At 44.3% G+C, this 23,203-nt stretch overlaps 2 protein-coding genes across 2 annotated transcripts in view; both read left to right on the top strand.

Moving 5' to 3' along the window:
- Window positions 1-23,203, top strand: part of LOC140317651 (ubiquitin-conjugating enzyme E2 2-like) — a 211,570-nt gene that overhangs the window by 19,402 nt on the left and 168,965 nt on the right. The gene's annotated exons all lie outside the window — the stretch shown is intronic.
- LOC140318582 (transcription factor COE1-like) overlaps window positions 1,126-23,203 on the top strand; it is a 137,175-nt gene continuing 115,097 nt past the window's right edge. The window contains exons 1-3 of the mRNA XM_072396397.1: window positions 1,126-1,865; window positions 17,266-17,422; window positions 21,016-21,079. Coding sequence (XP_072252498.1) covers window positions 1,732-1,865; window positions 17,266-17,422; window positions 21,016-21,079 — 355 coding nt within the window. The 5' untranslated portion in view covers window positions 1,126-1,731. The remainder of the gene's footprint in view (window positions 1,866-17,265; window positions 17,423-21,015; window positions 21,080-23,203) is intronic.

The raw sequence follows: 23,203 nt of genomic DNA, 5'->3' as shown, positions 1-23,203 counted from the left end.
CAAAAGATTTTCCAGGATCTGGTTCTGAGAGGATGAAGGAGGTTCTGAGAGGATGAAGGAGGTTCTGAGATGCCTCTTTTCTTTCTCCGGAACCGGAACCGTGTCCGTGTTCAAGGCCTTCCAGGCGGCTCCAGGTTGATTTGAAGGATTTTTAGCGCTTTGACAGCTTTTAAGGGACGAAAATAAGGTTTTGGATCAGAAAAGAACTCCAACCTGGAGAATCAGAGTCATTAAAACAAAGTGTTTGTGGTGATAAATATTAAAAGTGATTATGTTCACGCGCCGTTTTCTAACCCTCTTCATCATGTTTGCAGCGTCTCGTTGACTTTTTCTCTCCTTTTTCCAGGCTTTCCAGACGTTTCTGTCCCAGGAGGACGGCAGCGGGCTAAAGGAGGATAAATATTTAATCAGCTGCTCTGGAGTTTTTGCTTAATTAGAGAAATTCTGCTGGAAAAGAAACAAAAACTCAGGCTGAAAATGTCAAAAAATCCGCGGATGAGCTGAAAGATGAGTTCATTTTATTGTTGTTATTCCGGATTTAAACCCACCGCAGTGTGAAATAAACCGTCTTGTTTGGGGGGGGGGGGGGGGGCTGCGCCATATGTCCGCGCGTAAAAAGCGCGCTTTGGTGCCAAATGTGCGCGGCGCAGCCGGAACATGAAACCGGTTCGGCCTCCGGTTCGGCCGAACCTTCACTGAAATGACTTTCAATCTGGGAACCCGCACCTGGGCTCAGGTGTGACCTGATCTGTGCGTCACGTGACCATCAGCAGGCCCGAGGCTGCGCCTCCATCACGCGCCCGGTGTTTTGTCCACAAGTGTCCGTCCTGAAGTGCGCGTGTACCGTCACATTAACCTCCCTCCTGTTAACTTTATTTCTTACAGCGCACGCCACCGAACACGCGGAAACCCTTATTTGGCGCGTGCTTTGAAAAACAATGACGCAACGCGAGAGTTGAGCCAATGAGGCGCCAGAGGCGCGACCAGTATTCAAATGAGCTGCCCTTATTTGGTCGTCTCCCCGCCCCCTCCTGCTCCACGCGGGTCCCCCGGGGACTCCAGAGTCCCGGACCCCGGGAGAAGGAGCTCTCCGCCGGGACAGAGGAGCCATAAAGAGCCGGGGAGGGAGGGGATGAGATTTCTCGCTGCCCAATCCCCCTTTTCCCGCGGGAGCCGCAGCCTTCCACGGTCCGTCCCTCCCTCTTGTTTGCTAATCATTTCATTTTACTCCTTTTTGAAGCGCTGGCTCGTTTTTTTATCCCACTTTTCATTTTTCCACAATCCGCAGCTGCTCGCCTCCCTCTGATCCCCGGCTCTCCCCGCTCCGTTCTCCCGGCGTCAGGCTCTCCGGATCCCGGCTGGTTCTCCTCCTCGGCTCCTCTGAGATGCTCTCCGAGCTCCGCGCTCCTCTCTCCGCCTTCCTTTAACTTCAGAGACGCCGGTTTGAAGCTCCGAGCCCGGACTGGGATCTAAAACAAGCCCGGAGAAGCCCAGAGGAATCCGGGGCTCTTCTCTGGACCAGGACCCGGTACTTTGGGGAAGCTCGCTCGTGTCCCCCACCCCTCCTCCTCCTCCCCTCCTTCCTCCTCCTCCTCCTCCTCCTCATCACTCCTCTTTTCTCCACCTTAATCCAGGTGGCCCTTTGGCTTTTGAGTGGCTGGTACAGGGAGGATTATTCTTCATCTTCTTTCGTGTTTTTGGTGAAGACAAAGCTCCCTGAAGGACACTTTGATGTTCTCCATCCAGGACAGCCTCCCCCGGGGGGCCCTGACCATGAAGGAGGAGCCGCTCCCCACCGGCATGACCCCGGTCCGCTCCTGGATGCAGGGCGCAGGGATTTTGGACGCGAACACAGCGGCCCAGAGGTAAAAAACGTACCGTGCATCTCCTCATGTGGCAGTTAGAAAACTCCAGCCGTGTTTCCGTCCCGCAGGTTCCGCTCAGTCTGCAGCAAAACACCCAGAACAGCCGATAAAAGTCCGAACCGAGTCAGCCGGGTGCGGGTCCAGTTAGAGCCGCAGCTTCTCAGGGAAAATAAAACCAGAAACAGCAAGAAAACACTGATCTGACCGCAAAACTTTCAGCAAACAACACAATCTACAAAATGTTCAAAACGAGTCAATTTTACAACCAGAAAAGCAAATAATTCGTGTGAAAACAAACAAAAAAAAGAAGAAATGTGACAGACGTGGAGAGTTGAACGCAGCAGCGCCTCATCCCGCCTCATCCCGCCGCCTTCCTGCTCCTCTCGGGCGGATTCGGCTCCACGAGCTTCCCGGTGCGCGCGGAGCGCAGCGCGGAGCAGTTTCCTCACCTCAGCGCGGCTTCGCCGTCCAACTTTAAACTGTTCACACCTCAACAGCCGCGGCTCACATTATTTAAACAAATCTAACACGAAGTTTGGTGCCGTGGCGCGCGCGGAAAGGAGGCGGCGGCACGAGCGCGGAGCTGCGGCCACCGCGCGCCTCCGTTCCCCGAGATTCTGTGAGAATAATTAATAAGAAAAGAAGACAGTTCGAATAAAATCTGTAATTTAATTAAAAGACATTTTTTAAACAAATTAAGCAGAAGTTTTTGAACCAAACGCGGCGGGTTGAATTTCAGATAAAGTGAAATTAATCGATAATTCTTCACGCGCCGGAATGAAGGTAAAATGATGTTGATCAGAATTTAATAACTTTACTTTGATTTGAAGTGAGTTCAACATTTTAATCTTAAAATCACAAATTAAAGCAGAAAAACAAAAATGTTAAAATCAACGATTAAATTTAAGTTAAATTTCAGAACAAAATAAAAATCTGAATTTTATTTCTATAAGAACCAAATTTTATTTTGATGTTTTGCACTCAGTTTAAATGTGTTTTTATCTCTGATGAATCGATCAGGTTCAAATCAGCTGAAGAAGAAAAGAGAAAAATGCACCAAGAGAGAGATTAAATAAAAGCGCCTCCATCAGTGAGGAGGACGGGTGGAGCTGCTCCATCCGACCCGGACAGGAGCTGCTCTGGCGGGTGGAGCTGCTCCATCCGACCCGGACAGGAGCTGCTCTGGCGGGTGGAGCTGCTCCATCCGACCCGGACAGGAGCTGCTCTGGCGGGTGGAGCTGCTCCATCCGACCCGGACAGGAGCTGCTCTGGCGGGTGGAGCTGCTCCGTCCGACCCGGACAGGAGCTGCTCTGGCGGGTGGAGCTGCTCCATCCGACCCGGACAGGAGCTGCTCTGGCGGGTGGAGCTGCTCCGTCAGCCCGGGACTGAACGGGTGGAGCTGCAAAGTTATCTTAACATTTAAGATTTTCAAACATTTGTAATTGAAGCCACAGATGAGTCTTAAAGCTGTGAAATGAGTTCCTTTTCCAGCAGATTTAATTTGTCTGGATTATAAATAAAAACTAATCTGATCTCAGAAAAACACATTTTAAATAATTCTTTTTATTTGGCTGCAAGCTGAGAATTTTAAACATATTTAAATAAAATTAGAGAAATAGATTTACAGTGAAAACAGAAATAAAATGTGTGAAAGTGTTGGAATTACTGCAGGCTGTGTGTGTGTGTGTGTGTGCGCACGTTAAACTCTTCCTGCTCAACATGTTTGTCGAACTAAAATCTCACATCCGTCTCTGAGGACTCGGAGCCGTTCGGTTCTCATCCAGCTGCAGAAAACACTTCGTTCCGATCCCACAGCATCCAACGAGTGTCAGGAAGTGAGGAGAAGCTCCAGAGCGAAGGTTTCAGGCAGGAAGGTGTAGGAGGCCGGGAGAGGCAGCAGAGGCAGCCGGTGCTGTGGCTCCAGGACAGAGAACCGGGCTGAAAGTCTTCAGATGAGCGGCTGAAGCTCAGGTCTGATCCTCAGGTGGCTGAACACCAGAGAAGGCTGGAGCTTGGAGCCTGTTTCTGCTCATAAATGTGCTCCAGAAGGGTTGGAGGCAGCAGAAAGGCCTCAAAACGAAGGGCAAAAACATCCAGAACCGACCAGAGAGATCAGAATAAAACCCAGGTTAAAACCAGGACCTGTTATAAGGAGAAGAATCAGAACCAGAACCGCTAAAGTCCAGAAAATCCTGTTTATTCACATAAAATCATTTCTCACATCGGGTCCGTTTGGGTCCATTTGTTGGTTCTGGCACAGAAACGATCCTCATCAGAGGTCAAACTGTCAGATTTTTCTCTTTTGGGGCCATTTTACATGTTCTGAGCGCGCTCAGTGCGTCTGTTTTTAACCGAGGACGGCGACAACGTGAAGATTTTACACTTTCAACCTTTAAAAAGTCTGATTTTACCGATAAAAAGTCTGATTTTACCGATAAAAAGTCTGATTTTAGAGATGAAAAGTCTGATATTACAGATAAAAAGTCTGATTTTAGAGATAAAAAGTCTGATTTTAGAGGTAAACATTCTGATTTTAGAGGTGAAAAGTCTGATATTAGAGGTAAAAAGTCTGAATTTAGAGATGAAAAGTCTGATATTACAGATAAAAAGTCTGATTTTACAGATAAAAAGTCTGATTTTAGAGATGAAAAGTCTGATATTACAGATAAAAAGTCTGATTTTACCGATAAAAAGTCTGATTTTAGAGATGAAAAGTCTGATATTACAGATAAAAAGTCTGATTTTAGAGATAAAAAGTCTGATTTTAGAGGTAAACATTCTGATTTTAGAGGTGAAAAGTCTGATATTAGAGGTAAAAAGTCTGAATTTAGAGATGAAAAGTCTGATATTACAGATAAAAAGTCTGATTTTACAGATAAAAAGTCTGAATTTAGAGGTAAAAAGTCTGATTTTTAGAGATAAAAAGTCTGATTTTAGAGGTAAAAATTCTGATTTTAGAGATAAAAAGTCTGATTTTAGAGGTAAAAAGTCTGATTTTAGAGGTGAAAAGTCTGATTTTAGAGGTGAAAAACATGATCTTCGTTTTCATGTCAGAAAGAGTCGAGACTTTCAGTGAAATCTGCATGAAAATCGGGTCTCAGATGATCCTTTTGGGTCGCCCTCGTGGTCCATAAACGTTTAACCCCCCCGACAGAACAAATCCTCTAATTTCCCAACTTTGTAAGTGTCCTTAAACACTTGATAAAGTGCATGTTTAGAGCTGGGAGCTGTGCACGTGATTATTTCAGCTCAGGCTCAGCAGGGATCCAGTTTCTGCTCAGGACCGGTTCTGCTGAGAAATGATGTGAATCCGTCTGTCTTTGGGTGGATTTAAGGGAGAAAATTCTTTTTGCAGCAAACTGAGCTTCAGTTGGAGCTGAGACTCTGAGATATTTTATTATTTCACAATGAGAACGTTTAACTTCATCAGTGCAGCTGAGTCGGACCAAACTGAGTTTATTACGGACAGAATTATTAAATCAGATAATCGAACAACATTTGGACCAAACTGCGGCTCCAGAACCCGATCCGAGTCTTAAATCTGAATTTGCAGTTTGAATTTTACGCCTAATCTTTGCTTTTATGCTAAATATTGATCATGTGGCTCTCGGGGCCTCGGTTATTTGCATGAAACCCACTCAGAGCATCGGGGCCCTCCGGGGCCCTCCGGGGCCACAGATCTTCATCAGTGTCAGTGATGAAGATGGAAAGGTGGCGACACTCTAACTGTGAGCTGATCAATAGGCGATCGGCTCCAGTCACGCTATCTGAGTTATTTACAGAATGTTTTTCTTGTTTTTCTGAGTCGGAGCGACACTTTCTGACAGAAAACCAGCAGAATTATTCACATTATTCTAAAAACAGCTTCTGACAGACTGTGTGAGTCTCCGGCTTCGACCTCTGAGTCGTTCTGGAGGAACTCAGGGAGACTCGGGGAGACTCAGGGAGACTTTTGTGACTGTAAACTGCAGAAACTCTGCAGCTGCAGCTGTTTTTGGACGGTTCTGTTCATCGGTTCTGTTCACCGGTTCTGTTCCACAGGAGCAGACTCTGATTAATGCTCCTCAGGGCTTCAGGCTGAGCTTTATTCTCACGTTTGGAGGCAGCTGAGCTCACTTTCCTTTAAAGACTCGAATCTTTTTCTTCTCACTGTTGGAATAAATAGTGAAGAAGCAGCCGGATTGTCTCGTTTCTGCGGCCTGTTGAGTGTTTTTCTGGTTCCTCAGCTCTCAGTTTCCTCAGAGCTGGTGAAAAACGTGCCGTGAGTCGCTCTGACTTTTGTTCTGATGCAGAAATGTTTCACGGGAAGATTTCTGAAACCGAGCTGCAGCTTCAGACTGTTTCAGAAATCCAGCCGGTGTCAAAGTGAGAGAAACTGGTGACAAAATACAACCTCAAACAATAAAAACTATCATTAACGAATCCGTTTATTTAACAGACAAACAGCTGATTCTCAGCTTCTTCTCTGAGCAGCTTCACTGTCTTCAGAACCAGATCCAGAATCTGCAGCATCAGCAGTAAAAGCTGTTTCCATCGTGTTCCTTCAGCTTCCTTTAATGACTCTTTTTAACGCTTTGAACTGATTGAATCTGAGTCCATTCCTGCTGAATCCCAGATTCCAGCTGCTCAGCAGTCCCTGGTTGTCTGGTTCTCCTCTTCATGATGCTCCAACATCTGCAGCAGGAGACAGATGTGGCCTGCAGGCAGCAGCCGAGCTCACACACTCTGTGTGTCTGAAGCTGCTGGAAGTCCTGCAGAATGAGGTCTGGCATCGTCCTGCTGAAATAACCACGGACCTCCCGGGAAAAGACGGCACCTTGATGGCAGCATCTGTCTCTGCAGAACTCCAACATCCAGCTGTGCATCAGTGGTACCTTCACCCAGATGAAGCCCTCCATGCCCTGGACTCTGCTGCAGCCCCAGACCATCACAGACGCTGCTTTAAACCTTCCTCTGAGAACAGCCTGGATGCTCTTTCTCAGCAGTTTTTCCCAGAAGCAGCTGAAACGTGGACTCATCTGCCCACAGAACACGTGTCCACTGTCTTTCTGTCCCTCTGAGATGAGCTGGAGTCCAGAGAACTGGGCCGTGGTTCTGCTCAGAGCTGATATATGGCTTCCTCCTGGTGTGATGCAGCTTCAGCTCACATTTCTGGATGCAGCCGTGGACTGTGTTGAGTGGAAATGCTTTTCCCAGCTCCTCCTGAGCCCATGTGGCTGTATGGATCATGGTGGCCTGACGGTTTCTCCTGCAGTGCTGCCTGAGGGCTCCGAGCTCATCCAACAGGGCTTTCTGTCCTTGGCCTTTCCACACTGAGACTTCCCCAGACTCCCTGAATCTGTTCCCAATATCCTGCTCTGTAGATGCTGAAAGACCAAAGTTCTTTACAGTCTGACTCTGAGGAATATTTCCTGAACTTATTGATGATTCTCTGATGGAGTTTGGCCCAAAGCGGTGAGCCACGACCCATCCTTGTTGGAGAGGCTGAACCTTTGGTGGAAGCTGCTTTTATACCCAATCCTGACACCCTCACCTGGCAGCAGGTAACCTGCTGCTTGGAGAAGCTCCAGAAGCTGTTGCTGTAGATTCTATAAACTTTCTGTCTTTCTTTGGCTCCAGAACAGCTGCAGCAGGTTCTACTTTTGGTTCTAAATTAAATAAAAAGGCTGAAAATCATTCATCTGGACTTTTGTCTGTTGAATAAAATTGAAAACAAATTAATTAATTAATTACAAATTTAAATTTTTATGGCATTTTATAAAACTTTAACTTAACTCTTCTTGAAATGAGCTTTGAAATATAAACCTGGTAAAATAAATTTATTTACGGAGAGACAAACACGTCTAATTATTTTAATCATATTAACAGATTTATGTTCTCCAGAATTCTCTTTTTTTTAATTTAATGGGTTTAATAATAGTTTAAAAGTGACATTTTACAGTTTGTAGCTTTTTATTGTGTAAAGTTTAATTTTGTGCATAAAGATAAAACCATAAACACATAAAAAACATTACATTACGGGCTTTAATTACTGAGCCGTGTGTTTATCATGGCTGCATCACGCTTTTGTCCTCAGAAAATAATAAAAATAACCCACAGAACTGTTCCAAACAACACGTTAACATCAAATCTGTTTTCTACCAACAGATAACAGACATGTTTTATCTGAACGATCCCTTGAATTAACGTGTATCATATTCAAAATGTCATCATTTCGCCACAACGTTTTCAGGGCTAATGCTAAGTATTAGCAAGCTGCGCTATGACCAGTAGGGGGCAGTGTGGGGCCAAAATATGATCGGATATAAGGTCAGTGGTTCGGATCTTTGCCTCATTGTAGCTGGTGAGAAATCTGTATTATTTTGGAAAAATGTTGGAAAATGGACGGTATGGACGGTGTTTTTTCCATCTGGTGCGCCCCCTAGTGGAATAATCTGGTAACAGGCGTAGTTACGTAGGAAATATGTGAAGAATTAGGCCTTGTGTGTGATTAAAAAGCAGGTTTATTCCTGGTCTAAGAGTTTTTATCACAGAAACACATTTACTGACCATAACGGCAACAACTTGGGGACAAAAAGCATCTGAAAGAAGTCTGATTAGCTCAGAAACTGTGGTCCAACGCAGCTGCAGGATGCTTGTGACCCGAAAGGTGGAAATTCTGTTTGTTGGCAATGCAAAGGGACTTAATTGTGTTTTTTAAAGGATGTATCCACGTTTAAAAGCTGCTGAAACGCGCTACTTTTGGTGTAAAATGTTAGCTGACCTGATGTTTTTACCTGCATGAAGGTGTTTCAGGTGTAAAAGTGACTTTCTGAAGCCTTTTTACCTGAATGAAGGTGTTTGAAGGTGTTTCAGGTGTAAAAGTGACTTTCTGAAGCCTTTTTACCTGCATGAAGGTGTTTCAGGTGTAAAAGTGACTTTCTGAAGCCTTTTTACCTGCATGAAGGTGTTTCAGGTGTAAAAGTGACTTTCTGAAGCCTTTTTACCTGCATGAAGGTGTTTCAGGTGTAAAAGTGACTTTCTGAAGCCTTTTTACCTGCATGAAGGTGTTTCAGGTGTAAAAGTGACTTTCTGAAGCCTTTTTACCTGCATGAAGGTGTTTCAGGTGTAAAAGTGACTTTCTGAAGCCTTTTTACCTGCATGAAGGTGTTTCAGGTGTAAAAGTGACTTTCTGAAGCCTTTTTACCTGCATGAAGGTGTTTCAGGTGTAAAAGTGACTGCAGGGGCCACAGCTGGGACTCAGGGAAGGTGTTAAAGGAGCTGAGATGTTTTTTAGGAGGTAAATGTGAGCGTACTCACAGAAATTACTGGAATATAATTGGGTTGAATTGGACTTGTTTACTCGCTCTGCGGAGTCCCCCGAGACGACTTGAATTTGCTTCTGAGGAGCAGCAACGATCCCTCCTTTAAGCTCGGAGAAGCCAGCGTTTGTTCGTGGATCCGACTGTTTGGATTTAACCTGCAGAACAAACAGTTCCACGTCTGTGAAATCTTTCTACACTTCGACACATCTTCACACGCTCACAGAACGCACTAATTAGCGCACACACGCCGCCGTGGTCGCAGTGTGAGCGCGTGCAGAAGCCCTTCAGTCTGCAGACTAATTTGTTGGTAATTGCAGCATGACAGGAGCAGCCAGACCAGCATCGAGCCGCCGTTTCCCCGAGCCACTCGTCCTAATTAGGAATGACACACACTATTAAGGTGCACAAATGGAAATCAGTCAGGGGGCGTTTCCTGCCCGACGGCGCCACCACGGAGCTCCCACAATGCATTTCTCAGGGCGTCGGTGTCCCCAACAGGAAAAAGAAGGAAAAAACATCTTAGTTTTGTTTGTAATCTGATTACTTTTTAAGGTTTTTCTGACAAACCGAACTCATTAAACATCTTTAATTAATACTGCAGCAGGAGTTCTGCAGTTAATCCACTAATTAGTTATCTTAGTTATAATTAGTTATTTAAGACCATAAACTTATATAATTATGTTGATCAGAATCATTATTTTTTGGTCTTTTTTTAATTAACACATTGTTTCATTTCCTCAGATCAATAATAATCAGAATCAGGTTTCCAGAACGTCTGATTTTTATCTGTTCGTGATTTTTGACTCGAGCTGAACAAACAGAACCAGTAACACGGACACATTGAAAATGATCCCAGTGGGTTACCTGCTCTGCAGCAGGTGTTTTTGGCCACATTTCTCCGCCTGAACTACGGAAGCCCAGAGGGAGTTCAAGAGAAAACCCTTTTCTTCAAGAAGAAATTGTCCTAAAAAGTGGAATTAATCCGTAAAATGTTCTCCTAAAGAGTGACTGCAGATAATTTAACAGATTTGTTCACTTAAAAAAGAAGTGAAATGGTTCATTTTTTCATTTTTATGCATTCAGATTGTTCATAGAAACCAAATAAATGTATCCTCTGATAAAATCTAATGAACATAACTGTTATAATCAGGCCTAAAAACCCGCTTTTCGGGACATTTCAGCTTGAACCTGCTCACATTTCTCCCCGATAACGAGAACAGAGGAGCAAACAAAGTGAAAGCAGAATATCTCACAGACACGACCTGCTGGCCGTCTCTCGAGCTTCAGCCTCAACTCATTAGTTCACATTACACGGCTAATAAGAGCCGACCAAACAGGTGTGTGTGAGTGTGTGAGAGACAGAGCAGGCCTGACGGGGGAAATGTGTAACCCTGCATGAATAAGTACACACTCGCCTTGTTCAGCAGCAATATGTGCATATTTTAACAGGCCGAACTCAGCATCCATAGTAATCAGAGCCGGTGTGTGTGTGTGTGTGCAGGACGCATGCTGTGAGGTGTCAGCAAGTCCTTCAGCAGCTTCTGTGGGTAGTTTAAGTTAGATTTCACCAGCTGAAACTACCTGTTTACTGTGGATGGACCCTGCAGGGTCGCTATCCGACACCTGGAAACATATCGTTGCTTTTCAAAACTTCAACTGAGCTGTTTTTGTGTGCAAAAATGACCAGAACGGGTGTGAAAACCTGCACAGCGACAACAGCAAAGGTCACTTTGTTTGATGCAGTGAAGGAAAGAAGTTAAGAAGTAGTTCACTGTTTGAGCCATTAAATCCCAGAAAAAGCTCAGGATCAGGAGCTGAGGTTCCCTCCTGGACCTGCTGCCTTCGCGGTCCGACCTCGGATAGCAGGAAGATGTCGGATGGATGTTTTATCTGTGCAAAACACCAACATTCAGTTCACTCTCCATCCTACCGGCTCGGCCTGAACGTTGACCGTCTCTGAATCAGAGCTTTATGGTCGCTCCCGTCAGGTTTTAGCCTCAGCCGGCCTCTCAGCGGTCTGAGAACGCTGCTGCGTTAGCATGCTAACGGGCTAACTGACCGCAGTGAACACTTAGCTGACCCCCGGCTTCATCAGCATCCGGCCAGCGCTGGCGCTGACGGACTTTCTGACGCTTGTGGTGTGAATTCTGATGAGATTAACACTGTTCTGACTCTGGATGTCAGAGTGTGTTTGCTCTGAGTTTGTTTCCTACTGAATCAGATTTAAACATCCATCGTTTATTTGATTAACATCCTGGCAGCCAGTCAGAGTGTGTTTGAGCGTGCTAACGTCAGAGTGTCTGTGAGCGTGCTAACGTCAGAGTGTGTGTGAGCGAGCTAACGTCAGAGTGTGTGTGAGCGTGCTAACGTCAGAGTGTGTGTGAGCGTGCTAACGTCAGAGTGTGTGTGAGCGTGCTAACGTCAGAGTGTGTGTGAGCGTGCTAACGTCAGAGTGTCTGTGAGCGTGCTAACGTCAGAGTGTGTGTGAGCATGCTAATGTCAGAGTGTGTGTGAGCATGCTAATGTCAGAGTGTGTGTGAGCGTGCTAACGTCAGAGTGTGTGTGAGCGTGCTAATGTGAGCGTGCTAATGTCAGAGTGTGTGTGAGCGTGCTAACGTCAGAGTGTGTGTGAGCGTGCTAATGTCAGAGTGTGTGTGAGCGTGCTAATGTCAGTGTGTGTGAGCGTGCTAATGTGAGCGTGCTAATGTAAGAGTGTGTGTGAGCGTGCTAACGTCAGAGTGTGTGTGAGCGTGCTAACGTCAGAGTGTGTGTGAGCGTGCTAATGTGAGCGTGCTAATGTAAGAGTGTGTGTGAGCGTGCTAACGTCAGAGTGTGTGTGAGCGTGCTAACGTCAGAGTGTGTGTGAGCGTGCTAACGTCAGAGTTTGTGTGAGCGTGCTAATGTGAGCGTGCTAATGTCAGAGTGTGTGTGCTGTATGGCTCATTAGGCCGGTGTGTGTTCGTACGGATGTGTGTGAGGCCACGGCGGTTAAAGACTCAAACAGCGGTCACACTCCATCTCCTGTTTGATTAATGTCACGATGTGTGTGTGAATATGAGCTGTGGAAGTGAACATTCAGCTCTCTGCAGTCACTCTGCGGATGATTTGAGACTTTCAGGGATGGACGGGTCACAGATCTGACTGTGGAGGGTCCTTCAGGGCCCCGGGGCTCCAGGGGACAGGAGGCCCCGGGGCCAGAGCTTCAGTTTGAGATGACGGTCGTTGTTAAGGCAGTCACGTGCACTCTCACCGTCTCCAAGGCAAAAACAAAACGCGTACCGATGTATGAACAGATGTGTAAGGACCACGAATGCATGGCCAGAAACAGGAAGATGAGCAACAAAATGAGGCCGATAGCAAAGAAAAAGACACAAAGAGACGTAGAACCAAACAACAGAGATGACAAAAGATTAAAAAACAAAGACATAAAACAAGTTTAAAGAAAAAAAACAGGAAAAAAACAGCAAAGAGAAGCAGAAAGAAGTGAAAATACATTAAAAAACAGCGTCAGACATCAGCGCTGACCCAGCTTCAGCTCATTTAACTGTGAAAGCACAACATGGGCGGATGCTGCTCCTCCAGGTTCTGATCAGTTTCTGTCTTCATGCTGGACCAGAACCAGCAGAACCAGCAGCAGAACCAGCAGCAGCTGCAGAACCAGCAGAACCAGCAGAACCAGCAGCAGCTGCAGAACCAGCAGAACCCTGTACTGGGAGCACTGGCTGCGGCTCATTTCATGCCAGAAAAGAAAAGATCAATCCGGCAGGTTTTACTACAGGCAGCGCGTGCGCGTGTGCGTGTGTGTGCGCGGATATGAACTGACTGCACACTCGACCGGCTGTGCTGCTCAGTAATTGTTTGCAGAGCGCTCGACACGACTCCTGCTGACCTTTAATTTCAGGCTTTGCGGCGGAAACGTGCAGATCGGCGGCCCTCGTTTGCCTCGTCGTGTTTGTTCGGTGTGTGCGCGTGCGTGTGCGTGTGTTCCTCCCCGGCTGTTGGAGTGTGATTTACACTCCGGGCATGTTTGAGCGAGCCGTGTGCCATCGATACTGTTTTTATTACACCTTGTGCCAAGTGCTAACAGCCGGGTACGAGCAGCGCTGCCGAGTGGCTGCTGCACAATTAGCATCATTGAAATAATAATAATGCTAACGAGGGCGCGCGGCGCCGGCGCGCGGCTGCCTGGCCGGCTGCTGCGTGTGTAAGTGGGATAATGGGTGGTTCAGCGATGCTTGTGATGCGTTTCAGGATGAAACAGGTGCCAGTTTCACCAGAGTCGTTTGTTGGTTTATTTTAAAATCTGATTTCCGTGACCTTCTTCTTCTTCTGCTTCTTTCTTTGCTGAATCGCGTCCTTCTTCTTCTTCTGCTTCTTTCTTTGCTGAATCGTGACCTTCTTCTTCTGCTTCTTTCTTTGCTGAATCGCGACCTTCTTCTTCTGCTTCTTTCTTTGCTGAATCGCGACCTTCTTCTTCTGCTTCTTTCTTTGCTGAATCGCGTCCTTCTTCTTCTTCTGCTTCTTTCTTTGCTGAATCGGACGAATGTTTCACTGCAAAAATCTGATTTTTTTTACCAATATTTTGATAAAAATCTGCGAAACGTTTCGTTCAAAACCAAACTAGTGAGTTTTGAGATTGGATGTCGGCAGATTACAGGCTGTAAGACGGCAGAATTTATTGATACCAATGCCTGTAATGGCCATTATTGATGCTACTTATTGATCCAGGTCTTTACCAATCCTCTTATTGATTTTGAATCCAATTTTCCACAAAGTAACAAGAAAAGCAGACACATCTGTTTACAGAATACATTTAGTTTCTTTGTCCACTCTGTGCAGACAGTCAATAAAATACTAAACTGATTAGTGTGGTTCTGATGGAGGTTTCTTCCTGTTCAAAGGGAGTTTTTTCTCTCCACAGTCGCCTCGTGCAGCTCAGGATCAGAGAGAAGTTTCAGTTCTGCTGCTTTGCTTTGCTGAGAAACTGTTTTAATTGGCTCTGAATGAATTGGACTAATTTGGAATGTAAAGAACTGGATTTAATTGGATGAATTTGATCTTTAAAGTGATTTAAGATGACATTTGTTGGGATTTGGCTCTTAATAAATGAATCTGATCTGAATGTAATGAAAGTGAACAGAGCAGCTTGATATTTCCAGATGCTTTTAGCCTCGATCTCAGAAGTTATTTCTCTTCCAGACTGTAAAAAACCGACTGACCCTGAAATGTGTTTTTTCTGTTAAACTGCTGAGAAAGTGTAAAACGTTTCCCAGCGTGGAACTGAAGCGATTCCTCAAGTCACTCCATGTAAATGATCTGCTTTTTTGTAGCATTTTCTGTAAAATACATGTGAAGACGCCTTCTTCTTTCCTCTTTTAAACAGTCCTGGGTGTGCAGAAGGATGTTTCAGCGTGTTTCCAGCTGAAATAAGCGTGTTTCAGACATTAAAGCCGGTGCTGTCAGCAGCTTTCTTCATGCTTCTTCTTCTCTGCCGGGATTCTCTTTTTACGGCAAAGGTTCAATAAAATAACTAATAATAACTCATTTATTACCTTTAAATGCTGCTAAATAATCACAAATAAAACGGTGTCAATCTCAGAATTTTTAATAGATGCTAAATTAAAGCATTAAACCCACGTTTTTCAGCGTTTGTTTGAGGTTCTGTTTCTAATCGGATCCACAGAGCGGTGCTGTGTCCCCCCCCCCTCGGCTGAAACTGATGCCCATCAGACTGGCTCATCTTCCTGTGCAGCCCGGGTGTTCGTAGCTTTCATAAAACATATTCGTTTCCAATAAATTCAGCCTCTGAGCAGCAAAAAGTGCTGATTGGTCAGAGCAGTGAGAAGAAACATTTAAATTTAAAGTCAGATCAGATTAAACTACGTTTGGACCGTTCAGATCAGGAAGCTGAGCGAGAATAATTATCCCAGATGAATCCCAACCTACAGCAGCTGATATTTCTGCAGAAATGAACGTGGAGTTTCACATATTTGATGCACAGATTTACTCTGAAAGGTCCGACAGTCTGGACGCTGCAGCGGGTTTAAAGACTGCTGCTGACACATCAGTGAAGGATGTGTGAGGCGAAGTCAGCTGCTGCTCCTACCTGGAGACAGGTGTGTGTGAAAAGAGCAGCGCGATAAAAACAGATGTTTGTGGCTGTTTTTACTCACTGAAGTCATTGAAAATATCTGTTGATGAACGTGTTGAAGTCTTCACTCTGTCATTCCACTCGCTGCTATTTTTATTCCAACACTCAGCTGCTTTTTATTCCCTCTGAGCCTCCATTAAAGCCTCCTGATGCACACCTGAGCTGCCCCCCCCCCTCGGCGTTCCTCTGCAGACTCTCCACTCTGCCTTCGCCCGGCCAAATGCTGCGAGATGGGAGAATTAGCTTTCAACAAACTGGCCTACAAATGAGGCATTAAGCATCGGTAATGGAGGTGCAGAAAGGTCACGGCTGTATTAATCTGCCGTCTGGGGAATACACCCCCGAGCCGGGAAGCTCGGAGGCCGAGCCGACAAGTTTCCAAAAACAAACCCCGAGCGTGAATGAATATTTATCTGTTGATCATGAAGCGTTTTAGGAGACAAAACGAGCCGGGAAATGAGACTGATGTGGAGACATCGGGCCGCCGGTCGGAGCCTTTCCCCTCAGACTCTTTGAGGTTCTGGAGAACCCAAACCCAAACCCAAACCCAAACCCAAACCCAAACCCAAACCCAAACCCAAACCCTGCAGGAGCAGCGACTTCATCTCAGCTCAGCAGCTGACACCAGCTCCGCTTTAAAGGCTTAAATCCTGACCGACCTCTGAGTTCCAGGCAGGGTGCGTTCGATGTTTCCGTCCGACGTGGCGTTTCTACGGTTTCTGTCGCAGGGCGTCGGGGGGGCGCTGCGGCCGTCTTTTCATCCTGAAAAACGGATTCATGGCTGCAGCAGACGCATTTAGAGTGAAAACTTAATGAAAATAAAAGTCTTTTCTTTCAGAAAACGATAAATAAAACGATGAAAGCTCCTCTATATTTACCTTTATTTTTCACTTTAAACCTTTAATCTATTCAGATGATGAAATTACTTTAAAATTAACCTGAAAATACAGAGAAATATATTTAAAGATATTTTAACACCTATAAACAGAATTAAATTAATATGTTTTGTTCTTTATTTTCTTTTTATTTCACTTTATGTTTCTAACATTTTTTTTGACAAACATCCAGTTTTCATATAAAACAAACATTTTTATGGTGTTATTTACAAAATCTCATGCTTTTAAACATTAATATCTTACATATTTTACCGTTTCACACCTTAGATGCTCAGATATGGATTAAAATATTTATTTTTGTGGGTTTAAGAACAAATTAAGAAGCTGTAAAGTGGGAAAAAAAGCACTTTTTTCTTATTATTCTGTCTGAAAGCCAAAAGCTGCTCTGATTGGATAATAAATGAAGCGCCGGACCGAAGCCTCTTTTTATTTATTTATCTTCATATTTTTCAGGTAAAATATGAAACTGTGTGACGATGATGTCATCAGGTAAACGAGGCGTTCGGGATCATCTGGAGGAGAAAATGACTCTTTTTTTGGTCTCATGGGACCATCCTTCAGTTGAAATGTTCCAGGTTTACTTTAAAGGGTTTTATTTTCATTTAAGGATTTAATTTATTCGTTATTTATTTATTTTCCCTCCTGAGATTCTCCCCAGAAAACAATCGAATCATATTTTACGTGATAAATCTGAAATAACCAGAAACTCGTCCTGTTTCTGGTAATAAAATAACACTTTAAACATCTTCAGCTCATCCTTTTTCCTCCATAATTACTTTTACTTAATTTACTTTTTGCTGAATCACACCTAATAATTTCACACGATAATTGAGTCGACTTGGTGAAAAAGACGAGTTAGTTCATGTAAAAGTGAGAATGAGATTACCGTCACGCCGAGGCGGATCCGCTGCTGCTCTGAACAGGAAATGACTGAATTTAACATAAAATATCTTTTTTTTTAATTAATTCCTGACAAAAGACAAACGAGTCTGAGCTCATGTGACTGTGGAGATAAAAGCTAAAAGTTTTGCTTCTGTCTGTGTTTCAGTGGGGTGGGTTTAGCCCGAGCTCACTTTGAGAAGCAGCCGCCGTCCAACCTGAGGAAGTCCAACTTCTTCCACTTCGTTCTGGCGCTGTACGACCGCCAGGGTCAGCCGGTCGAGATCGAGAGGACCTCCTACGTGGACTTTGTAGAAAAAGACAAGGTGAGACATGCAGATTCCAACATTTAAGGCTTGAACTCAGTCAGAAGACTTTATTTATCCTGAAGGAAATTCTTTAGACACAATCAGGAAGTAAAAAGTGTGAGAAATACAGCAGAAAATCACTCAAACAGACCTGCTTGAATGCTTAAAACCGTGTTTTATTCTCAGTTTATAAAGACAAACAAAAAGATTGAAGCTTAGAGTAAAGTCGGGAAGTTAAAGAATGAAGATGAGCAGAAAAGGAAAAGACACTTTGATTTGGTACCTGCATGAAATCATTTTCAGGGCATAAATACCATTTATTATAATAACCTGCTGGTGCGTTCAGTGTCTGGATGCATTTATGAACACAAAGCAGAATTAAGTCTGCTTTTTAGTGTTTTAAGCCCTGATCACAGCTTATTTCCAGGATATTTGAATTATCATTTCCTGTTTTTCAGTTTATCAAACAGAAGCTGAAGTTTAATTTGAGCAGATTCACAGAGATTCTCATTAGCCTGAAATGTGCAACATTTACATGAAATGATCCAAACCTCTGGTCAGTTCTGACATTGATTGAGTTCATAAACGCCTCCAGATTTTAGGCTCAGTGTTTAACTTCAGGGTTTGATTTACTCTCTTTAAGGCAGAAAAGTCAGGAGTTTGGTCGAGTTGTCAGCATAAAAAAGTATTTTCCTGAGCTTTGACCTCCAGGAAAATATCGTGGTGTTGAGAAAAGATGGAGGTTGAATCTCCCTCAGGACTCTGACTCTTTATCTGCAGATTTTCAATAAATATTCTACATATTTTGATTAAAAAAAGCTACAAATGTTGAACTAACTGCCACAAAGCATAAGGTGTCCTCTGAAAATATCTGTTTTCTGGTTTAAAAATAAACGTATTCTTTCATTTCTAATGTTTTTATTGTTGGAGGAAATGCTCAAAAGCTTCTAAATTAAAATGATGAATTAGAAACAACCGGTTCGGTTCTGCTGGGAACACGGAAGTTAAAGCTCAACATGTGGATTAATGTGCTCCTGAAAGCAGCTCTGATGACTTTTCCAGTCGAAAGCAGAAGAATCGCAGCTGAGAGCTTTAAATGAAATCTACTCAAACACAGAGAAACCCGCTCAGATTGGTCATGAAACTGGGTCATAATTTAAAAGTTATTTTAAAGTTTTACATCCTCACGAGGAGCTGCTGTCGAACAGGACGTCTGCTGTCCTACGTACATTAAAGCAACACAGAAACCGAGTGGACTCTGTAAAACACTTCCCTAATAACGCCGATGAGAGCCGTAATAACATCCAGGCAGGTTTGGGGGTGTTTGTTCTCTGATCGGCTGCCAGCTGGCTCCACATCCTCCACCCACCCACTCGCTCGCCTCACCTCGGCTTTGACCTCTAGTCTCTCGCCCCGACACAAACGCACTGGGACCGAGCCAACACTCCCGGGCACAGTTGGCACCGAGCGGCCGGCCGAGTCGGGCTGAGGGGGGGGGGGTAAAATGGGAATAAAGGTTGAAAAGGAGAGAAGAAGAAGAGAGAGGAAGGTCAGAGAAGAAATGAATGAAAAGGAAGGATTTAGGTTTTATTTAACGCTTATTGTCTCTGTCCTGCGGTGGCAGCAGGAGGACAGAATGTCCTCCATCCGTCCAACAATCAGGAGATTTGTTCTTAAAAAGGCAGAAATGTTCTGACAAATATAAGCTTCACAGAAGTGAAGAAGAAGAAGAGAAGTGTGGCCATAAACATTGTCCTCCAGTAGGAACCAATGAGTGGAGGCTCAGAGTCCGACTTAAACTGAGAATCAAACAAAATGTAAAAATGACAGAATTATTCACCAATCTGAACAAAACATAGTTCAAAATTCAAGAAATAATTAATATACATACAATAAACATATATATATATATATACAAAATATATATACAAATATACAAAAAATATATACAAAAATATGCAAAAAATAATTAAGATATATGATATAATATATTCAAACAATGCTGAGACCCTAAAGATCAGAATAAAATGAGTCAGAAAGATGATGAAATCTTTTGAATATAAATTCAGGAGAAGTTACATGAAACTAAGGCTGAAACTGTTCCTCAAATAACTCGATTACCAAATATCCTCAATGCTTCCTTTAAATGACATGTTCTGCTCAGTGGTTTCCCTGTTTCACACGGACAGTTATTACTGTCAAAATAAGAGCAAAAAATACCTAAAGTTTGGAAGCATTTCAAAGAAAAGAAAAGAGAAAATACTGAACAGTGTGTCTATTGTAAAAGCCAGTTAGCTTAGCACGATAGCACAACCTCAACGCTACAGCATCTCAGCAGAAAGCTGCCGGTTCACATATCGAGTCCACTGAGCGGAACAAACACAAGAGAACATTTCATGTTAGCATTTTAATGGAAATAAGCCGGCTTATTAGCTGAGAAGGAAGCTAGCAGAGAACAGAAGGAAGCTAGCAGAGAACAGAAGGAAGCTAGCAGAGAACAGAAGGAAGCTAGCGGAGAACAGAAGGAAGCTAGTGGAGAACAGAAGGAAGCTAGCAGAGAACAGAAGGAAGCTAGCAGAGAACAGAAGGAAGCTAGCAGAGAACAGAAGGATGCTAACAGAGAACAGAAGGAAGCTAGCAGAGAACAGAGGGAAGCTAGCAGAGAACGGAAGGAAGCTAGCAGAGAACAGAGGGAAGCTAGCAGAGAACAGAAGGAAGCTAGCGGAGAACAGAGGGAAGCTAGCAGAGAACAGAGGGAAGCTCGCAGAGAACAGAGGGAAGCTAGCAGAGAACAGAGGGAAGCTAGCAGAGAACAGAAGGAAGCTAGCAGAGAACAGAGGGAAGCTAGCAGAGAACAGAGGGAAGCTAGCAGATTTTCTTTGATTCTGATTAGATTCTGTTTTCTTGTTCTCAGTATTTTGGAGTTCTGGATCTGAATCAGGATTTATTGTCTGTATCAGTCTGTTCTTGATGAGACTTTTTGTTTCTCTTTAATGACCTGTCTTAGCTGTTGTTGTTGCTTTAGTTTGATATTTAGCTGATGTTGTCCCGGTTCAGTTCTGCTTTATTCTGTCTCAGTTTCCTGGACTCACCAGGATTAGTCTTGAGTCCAGTTTTATTGTTTTTTGTTTCCTGTTTTATTTTGAAGGTCAGCTTCCTGTTCCTCCTCTTTTCGTTCTCCCTGGTTGTCCCCAGCTGATGATGTCCCGTCAGTGTTTAATCTCCTGAGTTTTAGCTGTCAGTTGATTTTCAGTCTGGTTCTTCGTGTCTTTGGACTCTGATTCTGGAGTACTTTCCCCGACTTTTTAATATGATTTATACATTTTATTGCCTAATTCTGACTCAGCCCAGCAAAGGTTTTATCACTTTATCTGAAAAAGTTTGCTCAAAAATGGCTTTTCTTGTATGTTTTCCTTCATTAAACAGATGTGGAGCTGGAGCGAAGCGACTTGGAGCTAAACCCTGAGACATTCTGAGTCATTCTGGGTCTTAATGAAAGGATCTGGTGCTGTTTCCTGACTCTAAACCCTCTGTGTGCAGCAGGGCTGTTAGCTGCGAGTGTTTTATAGCAACACGCTGTTTAAAGTGTGCTTCATGTGTTTGTGTGACAGGAGTACAACGGAGAGAAGACCAACAATGGGATCCACTACAGGCTACAGCTCCTCTACAGCAACGGTGAGTCGATTCCTGAGTTCATACCTGCTTTACAGCAGCTGATTCCTCAGCTCATACCTGCTTTACAGCAGCTGATTCCTGAGTTCATACCTGCTTTACAGCAGCTGATTCCTGAGCTCATACCTGCTTTACAGCAGCTGATTCCTGAGTTCATACCTGCTTTACAGCAGCTGATTCCTCAGCTCATACCTGCTTTACAGCAGCTGATTCCTGAGCTCATACCTGCTTTACAGCAGCTGATTCCTCAGCTCATACCTGCTTTACAGCAGCTGATTCCTGAGTTCATACCTGCTTTACAGCAGCTGATTCCTGAGCTCATACCTGCTTTACAGCAGCTGATTCCTGAGTTCATACCTGCTTTACAGCAGCTGATTCCTCAGCTCATACCTGCTTTACAGCAGCTTCCGGTTCCAGTAAAGACGGTGGAGATTAGGAAACCGAATGATTTATCAGTTATTCACAACTTTCTGCAGATTTTTCCAGCTTTAAGCTCTCGATATGAGACAAATCCTCTGATATTAAACTGGACCTGAGTTCAGGATCTGATGCTGAATCCAATGGAGGTCATTTTCTGGCCAAGATAAACATAAAGATATTTTTTCCTTGAAATAAGATGAGATGGAAACCATCTTTTATTTATTTAACTTCTAACGATGAGGTCAGGATGGATGGAGCCATTCTGGATCAGATGGCCTCGACCTCAGTGGTCATGTGACTTTTCTTTGCTCCCCAACACAGAAGCAGAACTTTTCCATACTTATCGGAGGGTTAGGACCCGTTTGGATTCAGTTTGGTTTAAAGCAGAACAAGTCTGCACAGAACCATCAAACAGTTTAACTTAGGAGCATAAACCTGAACAAATAGCTTCACTTCCAACCTGAAGACTAAAAGAACCAGAAAATGAAATAAGAATAAGCGGCTGAAATGAGTTTCCTTCAGAGGGGGGCGGGGCTCAGCCTTAGAGATAGGGGAGGAGCTCCACCACAAGGGGGAGGAGCTCCACCATCCAAGGGGAGGAGCTCCACCATCCGGGGGGAGGAGCTTGGAGTAGAGCTGCTGCTCCTCCACATAGAAAGGAGTCAGCTGAGGTGGTTCCTCTGGTTAGGATGCCTCCTGGGAGGAGGCCCGGGTCAGAACCAGAACTCACTGGAGGGATTATTTATCGCCTCGGGATCCTCCAGGAGGAGCTGGAGGGGGATGTCCGAGTTTCCCTCCTGGACCTGCAGGTTCTGCTCGGTTCTGTGACCCAACCTCAGAGAAGAGGAAGATGATGGCGGTCGGTTGCTGCTAAATTTGTAAATGACTCGCTCTCATTCTGAGTTTCTTTAACCTGTAAAATCTGGAGGAAAAACAGGAAAATCAACATGAAATCAAACCGTTTCAGAGCCTAAAACCTCATGGTGGGTGTTGATTGGCTGATGGTCATGTGATCCACACTTTGACATGCTATCAACATGTGATTTAGCATGTTGCTGATTGTTATTGTCCAACAGAGCCTGACCTGTCTGGAACTTAACCGAACCGGATGAAATCCGTTTCAGCAGAAATTCTCTGTTTTAATCAGACAGAAAATGATTTTTTTCCCATCCTTGGAAAGTCTTTTCCTCAGGAGACATGTTGATAAAACAAACTCTTAAACATCGACTGACAGCATGAAATTAAACCCAAATCAAACCTTTTTCCTTTTCCAAATGGCGCCTCTTTGTTCAGATGCGCAGCATCGATTGATGAAGTGCAGTTAATGATCGCAGCTTCCCACAGGTGAGGCTGTCCTGCAGTCGGATGATTTAGAATTTATATTAAAGGTCACCTCACCGGACTTGAATTTTAACTCAGCTGTGCACTTTTAAGACTGCGAGTCTGGAAAACGTTTTTCCATTATCAGCACTGCAGACATCTGGAATATCTGACAAGCAACCGAACCTGAACTCTGTTTTGTTCATTGGGGGGGGGGCAGGGATCTGCGGCTGATTGGAAACACACAGCTCGGCTTTGTGCTGGCTCCGGTCCAGACGGGCAGGAGGACGGCCGTAATGCGCTCAGACCCCTGCAGAAGCAGCAGATAAAGTGGGACATAAAAGCGCGTTTCCTTCCAAAGGGGGATAAATCTCTCTAATATGAGTC

This window comes from Leuresthes tenuis, unplaced genomic scaffold (genome assembly GCF_036924035.1).
Source record: "Leuresthes tenuis unplaced genomic scaffold, fLeuTen1.0.hap1 SCAF_11, whole genome shotgun sequence".
Classification (NCBI taxonomy): domain Eukaryota; kingdom Metazoa; phylum Chordata; class Actinopteri; order Atheriniformes; family Atherinopsidae; genus Leuresthes; species Leuresthes tenuis.
Note: the sequence above shows the minus strand (reverse complement) of the source record. Positions and strands in the feature narration are given on the sequence as shown.